The 13,328-nt window shown below is 48.4% G+C and overlaps 1 protein-coding gene across 3 annotated transcripts in view; it reads right to left on the bottom strand.

Moving 5' to 3' along the window:
- Positions 1-5,796: 5,796 nt before the first annotated feature.
- The window catches only part of Eva1c (eva-1 homolog C), a 72,576-nt gene continuing 65,044 nt past the window's right edge, over positions 5,797-13,328 (bottom strand). For all 3 annotated transcript variants that reach the window (XM_036203135.1, XM_036203136.1, XM_036203137.1), the window contains 2 exons: positions 12,581-12,670; positions 5,797-6,373 (listed from right to left, as the gene is read on the bottom strand). In XM_036203135.1, coding sequence (XP_036059028.1) covers positions 6,009-6,373; positions 12,581-12,670 — 455 coding nt within the window. In that variant the 3' untranslated portion in view covers positions 5,797-6,008. The remainder of the gene's footprint in view (positions 6,374-12,580; positions 12,671-13,328) is intronic.

Raw genomic sequence — 13,328 nt, 5'->3', positions numbered from 1 at the left:
TGACTGTATCCTTGAACAGATGAATTTCTGCCTCTGGAATGCTAGGATTAAAGGCGTGTGCTACCACTGCCTATCCTCTATGTTTAATATTGTGGCTGTTCTGTCTCTGACCCCAGATAAGTTTATTAGGGTGCACAATATTTCAGGGAACACAATACCACCACATTCCCCACCTCTCAGATTCTTCCCCAGAGTTCCCCTGTCTCCCCAGAAGTCTCGCCTATCCTCTCCTGCCTAGCTATTGGCCATTCAGTTCTTTATTACACCAATCAGAAGTTGCCTTGGCAGAGACACATCTTCACAGTGTACACAAAGGTTATCCCATGACAGATGGATGCAATTCCCTTGAAAGTGGGCTGGTTATCCTGAGGGCTGGTAGGAGTGGAGGGAGTTTGGTTTCCCAGCTTCCTCTAGCTGCCTGCTGCCATGTGACCTCTTCTGAAAGTGCCTCCTTCTTCTTCTCCACCATGCACAGAGCAGCATGCAGCATTCCTTGGGAGCAAAGCAACAAGCCCAAATAAACATCTACTTAGAGTTTTTGGTTGTGAGTCTAGCCTTTGCTGGCTGAGCCATCTCTCCAACCCAAACTTCTATACCTTATAAATCTTCCAACTCAAGGTATGTTGTCATAGCAAACAGAAAATGGAGTAAAACACTCTGCTCCCAGCCCCACAGCTAAGTCTCAGCCTCAGGCTTTGGTTTCTCAGGTGATCTGGAGCAGGCAGACTTGTGGGGAAAAGGGGATTGGTTGAAAGTGGACTCTCATAGATACGCTGACTTCCCGATAACTCTTTCTAAAGTTCTCCTCTGATGTGCCTTTGGAGAACCGCACCAGCAGTATGGGCCAACAGCAACAGCATGCACCCCAGGCCCCAGACCACATCCCTTTGGATGCTTTAAGTCCATTTCTGAAGTGGAGATTCTTTTTTGTTGAATCTTGTATCTTAAGACAACATCTTGTGTATTCCAGGCTGGCCTCCAACTCACTTTGTGGTGTGACCTTGAATATCTGAACTTTCTGCCTCCAACTCCTGATAGGATTCCAGGTGTGCACTGCTGCACCTGCTTTACATCCTGCTGCAGATGGACCTATGACTTCATTCATGCTAGACCAACACTCTAGCTGCATTCGAAGGCCCTAGGCAGGGACTCCTGCAAAGGGGATTGTGGAGGGATTGCTCTTGGCAGAAATCCTTGTGAGGAAGTGAGAAGGGACATTTCTCCACAGAGGAGGACAGGTAGGAACCAAATGCAGCCACCCTTCCCATGGCTGCTGGCAGTGTGTCCGGCAGGGAAAGTGGCCTGGGGGCACCTGTGCCAGGCATTATTTCACTGCTGTGTCAGCAGTGGCGGGGCTGTTCACAAGGCTCCCAAAAGCCCACTTCATTCCTAGGTGGAGACTTCTTGTCCCCAGAACAGTAGCAAATTCTATGACACCCCAAGGTCCCAGCATCCCCTCTAAGAACTCAGGGCACTCCAGAAGAGTAGAAATTTCTGCAGGCAGCACACACCCACCCTCAGAGTCAGCATAAACACAAAATCACCGAGGTGGTGGCTTGGCAAACCTCCTAGCAGAACTGTCTGCGACCCCACTGCTTGGGAATGGCAGAGACTCCTCTGCTCAGAGACACACGCAGTCACAGAGGGCGGCAGCCCTGGCATACTCTGAGTTCCCTGGGTGAACCTCCATCTGGTCGTTTCCTCCATGCCTGCTGCAGTCTGGTCCAGTGGCAAACCCTCATCCAAGTGTGCTTTGGTCATTCCCTCCAGGGATTCTTGCCCCAAACACAATTTCAGCAGGACCTATGAGGCCAGGAGAAGAAAGGGGAGTTCTCTTTTGAAGGTCAGAAAATGCAATCCACTATCTTATTGCATTTGCAGAGAGGCTGAAGTTGAGCCATGCCTTGGCAGCCTGGTGTGCAGGGGCCCCAAAGGGGACAGGGAAGAGTATGTACATGTCTCTCTCTCTCTCTCTCTCTCTCTCTCTCTCTCTCTCTCTCTCTCTGTAAAAGAGGGAATATATATGATATATGTACATATTTATATATGTATGTATGTATGTATGTATGTATGTATGTATGTATGTATATATGTATGTATGTATGTATGCTGGGGGAGGCAGATACTCAGGGAAGTCACTATGGAATTAATATTAAACATAGAGGATAGACAGTGGTAGCACACGCCTTTAATCCCAGGGAGCCATGGCAGAACCAGAAAGATATACAAGGCGTGAAGACCAGAAACTAGAAGCATTTGGCTGGTTAAGCTTTTAGGGTCTTGAGCAACACAGTTCAGCTGAGACCCATTCGGATGAGGACTCAGAGGCTTGCAGTCTGAGGAAACAGGATCAGCTGAGGAACTGGCAAGGTGAGGTGGCTGTGACTTGTTCTGCTTCTCTGATCTTCCAGCATTCACCCCAATACCTGGCCTCAGGTTTGATTTTATTAATAAGACTCTTTAAGATTCCTGGTACAGAAGAGCTCACTTGTAGTAGGCACACACCTTAGTGTGCTTTCGATGGCTGTGTTACTCACCCTGACCAAAAGCAGCTTGGGGAGAGGGTTTATTTGGTTTGTACACGCCCATCACAGCAGTCTGCCATTGAGAGAAGCCAGGACCAGAACTGGAGCAGGACCACAGGGGAACGCTGCTGGTTGGCCTGTTTCTCACAGCTTGCTCAGCCTGCTGCTTTTTTTTTTTTTTTTTTTAAATCCCACGCAGGAGCACCTGCCCAGGTGCTTATCATTCAAGAAAATTCCCCCACAGGCTTTCCTACTGGCCAATTTGATGAGGCATTTTCTCAGTTGAAGTCTCAGATGACCCCAGCTTGTGTCAAGGTAACCGATGTGGTGTGTGGAAGACGGGACCATTTCAGTGTGCACAGCCTGCATTAGCTACTTCTTGTGCTACAGCGGCAAAATGGCTGACAGAGACAAGTAGAGGGAAGAGTTCTGTGGACTCGCAGCTTCAAGGGAACAGTCTGAACGTCACAGGGCTGAAGCAGCAGTAGAGGCAGGAATGTGGGGTCTCTTGTTCAGACAGCACCAATGGCAAGGAAGTTGACAGCTGGACCCCAGGAACCTGCCCCCCATAATGTACTCCCTCCTGCCAGGTCCCACCTCCCCACATTTCAACACTACCAACAGGGGGCCAAATGCAACCCCGGCTGCAATAAAAAAAAAAAAAAAAAAAAAAAAAAAAAAACCACTACTTTCTTCACTGCTCCCCTGCTGTGAGCCTCCTGTCCACTAGGGGCAGCCTTCTAATTTCACCCATTCCCGGTTCTGTCTGGACACTCTGCACTCTCCCCTCCACTGGCTCCAGGCCCTAGCTCCCAGCAGGTAGTACCCAAGCTTTGCAATGATTTGATGGTTGGTTACTCAGGATTTTACCACCAGAAGCACCGTGGTATTAAATTTAAATCCGGGGAGTCTGCAAACTTACTGTATGGAGCAAAACCAGGGCATGAGCTAAATCCTGGTGCTTGCATGGATTTGTGTAGCCTTTGAGCTAACGATAGCTTTTATACTGTTGAAATTTCAGCCTTGGGTGTCACTCTTTACTTACTCCTCCCCCCTTAAAAACAGTGTCTCTCATTGGCCTAGAACTTGCCATGATGGCTAGGCTGGGGTGGGTGGGGAGTAGCTCCATGCTTTTCTTAGCAGGTGTTCTGGGGATCAAATTGAAATAAAAGCTTGCAGGGTAAGCTACTTGCAGACTGAGCCATCTCCCAAGCACCCCAATGGTTGATTTTCTTTCTTTTTTTCTCCTTTTTAAGCAGATGAATGTGGGTATCCTGACTCACATCTGTCCTTCTAGCACTCATTAGATAGGAAGACTGTCGTGAGTTTGAGACCAGCCTCAGCTACATGTGGGACCCTATCTCAAAACAAAAAACAAACAAACAAACAAAAAAACCAGTGAGCTGTGGGACTATACCAACTTCAGTGCAAAAGTAAATCGAATGCAAATCTCAGTGTCCACAAGGACAGTGCATTGAAACAGCCATGCTTATCTACCACACGGGATCTGAAGGAAACCATTACATGAGGCCTTCTTCAAGCACAGAGATGGCAAACATAACCACGGCCTCCGAGGCCCGAGCAGCTTCTCATCTTTCCTTGAAGAAAATCCTGAGTCTCTGCTCTGAAAAAATAATGTTGTGAATTAAAAGTCATCTGTGGCCCAGGCATGGTGGCACATGATTGTAACACGGCTGTCATCCAAATACTCCAGAGGCTGAGGCAGTCAGATCTCAGATCACAAATTCAAAGCCAACCTGGGATACACAGAGTGATTCTGCCTCAAAAATAAATTAATTAGCTAGTTAATTAATTACCCGATGAGCTCCTGTTTTCTACCCTGCCTGTATAATTAAAGTTTTGTTACATTTTTATTTACTCGTGTGTGTGTGTGTGTGTGTGTGTGTGAGTGTGTGTGTGTGTGTGTGTGTGAGTGTGTGTGTGTGTGTGTGGTGTGAGTGTGTGTGTGTGTGTGAGTGTGTGTGTGTGTGTGTGTGTGGTGTGAGTGTGTGTGTGTGTGAGTGTGTGTGTGTGTGTGTGAGTGTGTGTGAGTGTGTGTGTGTGTGTGTGAGTGTGTGTGTGTGTGTGTGTGTGTGTGTGTGAGTGTGTGTGTGTGTGTGTGTGTGTGTGTGTGTGTGTGTGTGTGTGTGTGTGTGTGTGTGTGTGTGTGTGTGTGTGTGTGTGTGTGTGTGTGTGTGTGTGTGTGTGTGTGTGTGTGTGTGTGTGAGTGTGTGTGTGAGTGTGTGTGAGTGTGTGTGTGTGTGTGTGTGTGTGTGTGAGTGTGTGTGTGAGTGTGTGTGTGAGTGTGTGTGTGTGAGTGTGTGTGTGAGTGTGTGTGTGTGTGTGAGTGTGTGTGTGTGTGAGTGTGTGTGTGAGTGTGTGTGTGTGAGTGTGTGTGTGAGTGTGTGTGTGTGTGTGTGTGTGTGTGTGTGTGTGGTGTGTGGTGTGTGTGTGTGTGTGTGTGTGTGTGTGTGTGTGTGTGTGTGTGTGTGTGTGTGTGTGTGTGTGTGTGTGTGTGTGTGTGTGTGTGTGTGTGTGTGTGTGTGTGTGTGTGTGTGTGTGTGTGTGTGTGTGTGTGAGTGTGTGTGTGTGTGTGTGTGAGTGTGTGTGAGTGTGTGTGTGTGTGAGTGTGTGTGAGTGTGTGTGTGAGTGTGTGTGTGTGTGTGAGTGTGTGTGTGTGTGTGTGAGTGTGTGTGTGTGTGTGTGTGTGTGTGTGTGTGTGTGAGTGTGTGTGAGTGTGTGTGTGTGAGTGTGTGTGAGTGTGTGTGTGTGTGTGTGTGTGTGTGTGTGTGTGTGTGTGTGTGTGTGTGTGTGTGTGTGTGTGTGTGTGTGTGTGTGTGTGTGTGTGTGTGAGTGTGTGTGTGTGTGTGTGTGTGAGTGTGTGTGAGTGTGTGTGTGTGTGTGTGTGTGTGTGTGTGTGTGTGTGTGTGTGTGTGTGTGAGTGTGTGTGAGTGTGTTATATATAAGGAGATCAGAGAACAACTTGTAGGAGCTGGTTCTCTCCTTCCACACTGTAGGTTCTGGGGATTGAACTCAGGTTACCAGGCTTGGTAGTAGTCACCTCATACCCACTGAGCCATCGCACCACTTGCCATCATGGAAATTTTTAATGAATATCTGTGGGTCCCCTGTCTACTCAACTCATCGCTGTACCATCTCATGAATATTTATGAACCAGCACCTGGTATTATTAGTGCTGAGTAAATGTGAATCTCAATTATGTGCAGAGTTATTAATGCATAGACATGAATTCAAACAAGTACAAGACACCAAGTCTTCCTCCTAATTTATTCCAGGGTGTGCTGTAAACAGTGTGAGACGTCCCTTTGACGGCTCTCCGGCTTCATCCGTCTGTCTCGGTTGACATGACAGATTCTCCTTCATAGAAGGTACAAGTGAACCAGAACTCGAGGGAGTCGGGAGACAGCATTCTAGATCCTTCTGTCTTCAGAAAGTGTGGTCTCTTCCAGGAGCCTCTGGTTTTCAGTAGAAATGGCCCATGTTCCTTGGAATTGAGGAGTCCAGGCCACTGTTCATCCATATTTCCTGAATGATTTGCTCCCTGCGCTCAATCCTTTCTGCCAGCTCAGCAGCCTCTATGGAGCTGTAGGCTGGATACGAAGTCCTACAAAATCTGGACAGTTCCTCAGGAAACTCAGAGTCTGAGGAGTCCTCCTCTTCCACCTCCTCCTCAGCCTTGTCACTCCCTAGCACCAGAGGCTCCCTCCCCTGCCTCAGCTCCTGGAAGTCCTTGGTACAGGACACTCTGATGACCAGGGCGCACAGCGTGAAGATCAGGCCAATGCAGACACTGGACACAAACAGCAGGGCGGCTCTCTCAGGGTGGGCTGTGAGAAGAACAGAACGTGTGAGGATCTAAAAGGTTAATCTTAGCTCATACTTTTGAAGATTTGCCATCCATTGTGTCAGAGAAGATAGGCAACAGGTTCATGTGTAAGGTAGAATGGGACCCAGGGTGCTTCCCACAATGGTACTACTGTGGGGAACAAACATTCAAAACATGACCTTGGGGGGTGCATTTCAGATTCAAATTATAACAAGCAGCCACCGGCAATATGTAAAGCACAGGGCCTGAATGTGCCCCAATAAAACTTTATTTATAGATTTGAGCTGGGGGCCATGGATTAAACACTTTTATAAATATTCAAGCTGAGGCCCAGAGGGAAGGCTGTAGAGGCCAGCAGCCTCTTCAGACAGAATCAGGGCTGGATCCTGGAGGTTCCTTCTGGGATGTGCTTTTATCCCCAGCATTTTCTCAGTAAGTCTCAACTGCTCAGAGCCCCCTCTGGGCACACCATCCTGTCTTTTATTCTGGGAAAGACAATGAAGACGGTTGTCTTTGCTGCTGCTGTCCTTCCCCAGGCATCTAGCCTGGTCTCTCAGAACTCCAGGGCTGCTAAGTCTCCCCGACAATGAGGGGATCTCACAGTTGAGATCTGACAGGAGAGATGGAACCAGAACACGTTATCTTCCCGAAAGTGGATACCTCCCCAGCTGGCCAGCCTCCTTCCCACAGCCTGAGTTGTCCCTCAGTGGCTCTACTCATCTGTGCCGCCACACTGTGACCCTACCACTGCCTGACATCTCCCCACTCCCTTTAAGACCCAGATGTCTGAAATAGCACTTATTTTGGCCGTAGAAGGGACAACAGATTGCGTCTGTCATGCTATCAGTACAGCATTGAAGAGTTAAAGTATATAAAGGATTTGGTCCTAGAGACGCACGACCCTTATGACAGTGAGAAAGGTTACTTTCACCTCCGGGAATGGTGGCAGGTGGGCTGCCTGGAGACACCGACACTTGTAAGGAAGTCACTAAACAGTAATATACAAAAGACGCCAAGCCCAGGGCGTCAGGTCAGACCATCCCTCCCGCTCTCCGGCTGATCAAAGCCTGCTCTGCCTCTCGCCACATCATGCTCGCCTTCTGACAGGTTCAGATGCAGCGTGAGTGTCCCCTCCCCATTTTATGTGTTGGAGTTGATAAAGCATGTGCGGTTTTAAGAGGGCAGAGTCTTAATTCATTTTCTAGACACTCCTGGGTGGGACAGAGCCAGCGCCAGCAGCAAACCTGCCCCTATGTCACGTTTCTGAGGAAGAAAGGTCCCTCAGAGTCCCTCTCCTCCTGTCCAAGGTGTAGTGGTGGACCAGATCTCGGGCCAAGGTCTTGCTCCGCCACAAAATGGATCTGTTACTCTACCTCTTTAGTTGTTCTTAATGACGTTTGTTTTTTTTTTTTTTTTCTGTGCTGAAGTCTGAACTTTAGGACACCACACATGCGGGGCTGGTGCTCTACAACTGAGCCATACCCTAGCCCCATTTTTAAGGAACTTGGATTAATCAAATTAAGTGAGTCAATCCTTAGGGCATATCACATGCTACCACAAAATCAGCAACTCGTACCTCCTTCTTCTCCAGGTGGCAGGGTCTGGGTTCTCCTTCTAGGATTCAGGAATTTCTATTACTATGGGATCACTCATTTTATGGGGGAGTTCACATCCATGTCACTGAGATCCGGTGGCCAAGCATGGGGAAGATGAGTCCCGTGGGAATCAAACTTCCTATCCATATGAAGTGACTGTCATACTGTCACCAGATTATAGGCAGATGGCACGTTAGAGATGAGCTGGCCTAACCCCTGATGTGGTAGCCTAGTCACTTTGCAAAGCCGCTATTTGCTGGGACCTGGGCTCAGACCAGGGCTCTGCCCACTGCCCCAGACTTTATACAGAAAGCATTTCCTCCATCTTCTAGAACCAACTGGACCACTTCAGAGTTGTGACCCCTTCTAGCATCTCTTTTGGGAAAATGGGGCTTTCTTTTTGTTGTGGCTGAACAGAATCTTGACAGTGTTTTTGTTGGTATTCTAAATTTAGCTCCAGTTCATCACAGGCTAGAGGGAATGGTCCCAGGAGCCCCAGAATGGGTGCCAGGGCCCCATTTGCTCTTCAGATATTGGTCTGGGGCCAACACAAGCTCCAGTTCAAATTTAGTCACACCCAGATAAGCCACCAGAAGCCACCAGCAAGGGTCCGTCTCTTGTGGGACTGTGGCCAGAGTCCTCCAGGAGGAAGAAACAGAAAGTGTTTGAAGACTGTTCTGACAAGACTTTCTGTCAGGGTTGGAGACCCAGGGAACACTTGAGAGCCCACACCCATGTGACAGACCCGTGCGGCTCTCTGATTGTGCCCCCTAAAAGGTTCATGTGACTAACTTTGGGACGTGTGATGAAATCTCTCCTTCACATAGCTCCTCTGATGTTCTAGAATTCCTTTCTGAGAACCAACAAGACTGCTCTGGCTGTGGTCCCAGATCCCCAAAACACCCCCAAAGTTCTCGGTAAGTTTGCCTGAGGCTGAACACACACACACACACACACACACACACACACACACACACACACACCACAATCCCAAACAGTAGGGACAGTGACTGAGTATTGAGTCACAAACGGCAGGCCTGTGGGCACAGATGAGGTAAACACACAAAGCCGGATGCCAATAAGACACTAATTTGGTGGTCTGGAAAGGGTCATTAATTTATTTAGAGAGCAAGACTAAAGTTCCTCAGCTAGGGGACAATGGTAATGGACAATGCTGAGGCAGCTAGTGAACTATATTCCTCAGAACATACACATACATACATAAACACATGTACACATGCTACCATCCCCCACTTGAAGTTCCCTATATCATAAACAAGTACCACCAGCCTCCCCTACACAAATAGCATACACCATTCACGTATACCACCCCACCACACACCACAAATGCAACACACAAATGTACATCACTATATATGTATATATATGTACATATATATGTATATATATACATAATATATATACCATACACAGCACTCATCACACTTACTGCATATATCACAGACACACATCAAACATACCACAAATACACATATATAACACATATCACACACACACACACACACACACACACACACATGCGCGCGCGCATGCATGCACACTTCCTTTTTCCATAAGAAATGCCCTTGCAGATCATATAAGTGACTGGAGGAGACATCATTTAGCAGAGACCTTTGAACATCTTCATTTCCCTTCCACCGACCCCCATGTCCCCCACTCAGCACAAGCCCCTGGCTTTGGTGACCTGTCTGCTTGTCCTCCATCTATTCCCTTGCTCTCTTACACCAGAGCTGCCAGTGGCCTGGTTAGTGAATGTCCTTTTGTTCTCCCTCAGTTTACAGGAGTCCCTGCTCAAGCTGTGGGTCCCCAGCTGCTTTAGCCAGTGGCCTCACCATCAAATACTGCCAGGAGCCTGTGTCCAGCCTTCGGATCCTAGCCCCACAGCAAGGCTTTCCAGATCCACACCTAGCCTCAGCTGTGACTTGTTGAGATGAATGTACAGAAACATCTCTCAATAAAGTCAAACAACTTCCCATCCAGCCCTTATGCTAAAATGATGGAGCATCATTCTGGGTTGTAGATAGCTAGCAAGATGGCTCAATGGATAAAGGTTTCTGCCACATAAGCCTGACAATCTGGATTTGATCCCCAAACCTAGGTAAACAGTGGTAGGAGAGAACCAAGTATACAAAGTTGTCCTCTGACATTCATGTACATACCCCAGGCATGCATGCACCCACAGACACATTTTACACACGAGTGTGTGTGTGTGTGTATGTGTGTGTGTGTGTGTGTGTGTGTGTGTGTGTGTGTGTATTCATGTGACTGTACCCCATATGTATGTAGAAATCCACAGAGGCTAAAGGAAGGTGCCAGGTCCCCTGAATTAGAATTACAGACAATGGTAAGCCTCCTGACATGGATGTTGGGAACTGAACTCTGCAAGAGCAGCAAATACCTTAACCACTGAGCCATCTTTTCAGATCCACAGATAAAAATTTGTAAATTATAGATGATAAAAGAGTATAAGGCAGACATAACATCATCTTGGGTTTATTATTTAGCCATTTGTTAACTACTTACTGTGTCCTGGTCTACCCCAGAACTGTCCTAGACATAGAGATGCGACAGATAAACAAGATGACAGTCATCTGTCCTTGAGGAGCTTAGACAGGCAAACACATCATCTAGACACATAGCAGGATACGCTCATGAGATGTCAGAGGAAAGGATATTTACATAACACTGGGTCAAGAGGTTCCAGCCCTCCAAAGCCTGAAGACAGTGTTCTTCCCAGAAACTGATTGACGGCCTTGCCCTTCGCCAAGCGTGAGGCTGGACCCAGCCGCTGTCCATGGTGCCCTTGGCAAAAGGCCCCGCTCCTCGGACCCTGGGCTCCTTTAAGTGTAGAATTCATGATCAGAGCCTCAATCCTCAGAGGTGCTGCTCTGGACTGACCATTCCCCCAAGCTCATGCTGATGCCCTGACTCTTAATATGACTTTGTAGCTGGAACTTTCTGGAGCTAATTTTGGTTAACAGAGTTCACCAGCGGGTCCTCGTCTGATAGGACTGGTGTTTTAGAAAAGCTCACACTCTCCTCTTCCCTTGCCTCTTTTGTCCCCCCACACACACCTCCGCTCCACCCCACCCAACCCCCCACATACATAGGAGGACACAGCATGCAGGTGGCTGTCTAAAGCCAAGGAGGCTCTTAATCATGGACTTCCAGCCTCCCTCCAGAACCGTTAGCAAACAGGAAGTGTTCCTTAAGCTCCAGTCTACAGTGATTTGTTATGGCGGCTAAGAAGGCCAAGGTGTCTGAGAAAGGATGGGGTCCAGCGTGGCTACACCTCAGCCAGCAGCATCCCTGCTTCTCTTCATCGTTGTCCTCCACCTGAAGGGACTTTGAAACTGTGGACGTGCTTCTAAAACCCAAATTTTCAAGCTTAACTTTGACAGTCATCAGGAGCAGCAAGGACATGGGAGAGAAGCTGTAAAGAATAAAAGGGGCCAATAACCCTGCAGCACATGGCAAGCTGCCGGGAGCAACACTGAGCGGGAAAATTATGCAGTGGTGGAGTGCTGGGGCCAGGCTCTCCAGCTCATGTATTGAGCTGTTTCTCTAAACCTCCATTCCCCTGCGAGGAAGCTCTACCCCACACAACCCCAGCCCTAGCAGGCTTGAATAGCAACATCCATACATCCTGGTACTGGGCGTTTTACAGAAGGTATCAGAGTTTCTGGCCTCTATACACTTTTGATAAATGTTCCTCTAAGACCTATATGTGAAAGTTTGGTTCCCATGGTGGCCTTGAGGTGGTGCTGTGGACTTTTAAGAGGTGGGGGTCTATGGGCAGCCTTTAGGTCATCAGGCCTGCACCATCAAAGGGGATTGTAGGACCTTGCTCTGTTCCTTTCTCTCCCTCTCTAGTTCAAAGTGTGATCACTCACGATGCCCCACCCTCACCACAGTCCAAACCCATGGAACCACTGGATCTTGAACTTGACCTCCAGACCATGAGCCAAAATATACCTGTTTTTACTCCAAGAGTCCTGGGTCTTGTATAAAGTAATGTGGTGTAAGCTGAATGACAGAGCCTTCCTTGAGCAGGAAGCCAGTGTTGAAACTTACAGTCCACATCCCAAGATACAATCTGTCCTAGGATGTGCAGGAAGGTAGCAAGGAGTGTGCATTCCCCCTGAGAGAGGGCTGCACATGGCCAGGCCCGGTGCAAGCCTTCAGCCCTGGGGAGGTGGACAAGGGAACCTTGGCAACCACAGTGATTGTCAGGCCTCCTGGGATGGCTGTGTCATCCCAAGGCAGGACCTGTTTTGCTTCTTCCGTGATCAACCTTGTTTTTCTTCCAGTTGTGAGGGGAATTCAATGATCCTAATTTTTAGATCTGGGGCACCCATTTCTACTTTTCAAGGAGGAAACTCCTTTGGAGCCACACCCTCAGCACCTCAGCTTTATTCCTGCAGGTCCCATGGTTGTGGTTACAACTGTGTTTGAATCCCAGCCCTGCGCTCTGGACATCACAACGCTGCAGGTACAACTGAGGGCATCTTTCCTTTAGCTATCAGAGCGTTTGTCGGTGAGGCAGTGAGAAGCCCTTCTGCATCCCCAGTAGCTCCCATGCATTCACCTACCTCGAATGTAAGCAAACGCAGCCAGGGAGTTGCTGACGATAACACCATCTTTCCGCACAACCCTCGATCCGCTGGGGTCGGATTTTATACCTGCAACATGCAAAGGCCAGAGCTGTTTAGGGTGCACCAGTCCTGAAAGCCCTGTTGGCCTTCACCTGCACCTGCCACTCACAGACATCAAACCCCTGGGCTTCTGACTAAACTGTGGAAGACTCAGAACACTTAGTGCTGAGGCCTGGCCGTGAAATGGCCCCAATGAACTCATGCTTTGGAAGACTTGGTCCCCGGCTGGCAGTGCTGTTTGGGAGGCTGTGGAACCTTAAGAAGGTGGATCCTCACTGGAGGAAGTGGGTCATGGAGGCGGGCCTTGACATTTATAACCTGGCCCTGCTTCCAACTGTCCCCTGGTTCTTGGCTGTCCCCCTATCGTGCGCCATGATGGACTGCATCTGTTCCTAAACCATGAGCTGAAATCAAACCCTCCTTCTGATGTCACTTTTCCCGGGTGTTTTGTCCCAGTAATGGGAAAAGCGGCTAGTGCAGAAGTCATCTTTGAAAATGTCAAATGAGGAAAGGGATTCAAAACACTTCAGAGTGCTAATTCCAACTTCAGGTGCAGCTCATGTACCCTGTTCCAGGACAGAACACAATATTCCATGAGAAAGGCAAAGGCGTCCATCAAGCCTTTAGGAGGCTGAGTAAATAATGTCTCATCTTACCCTGGAACAGCTGTCTGCTCTGTGGACCA

The sequence above is a fragment of the Onychomys torridus genome, chromosome 12, assembly GCF_903995425.1.
Source record: "Onychomys torridus chromosome 12, mOncTor1.1, whole genome shotgun sequence".
Lineage (NCBI taxonomy): Eukaryota > Metazoa > Chordata > Mammalia > Rodentia > Cricetidae > Onychomys > Onychomys torridus.
The sequence above is the reverse complement of the archived record's forward strand: the minus strand, read 5'-3'. Positions and strand labels throughout refer to the sequence as shown.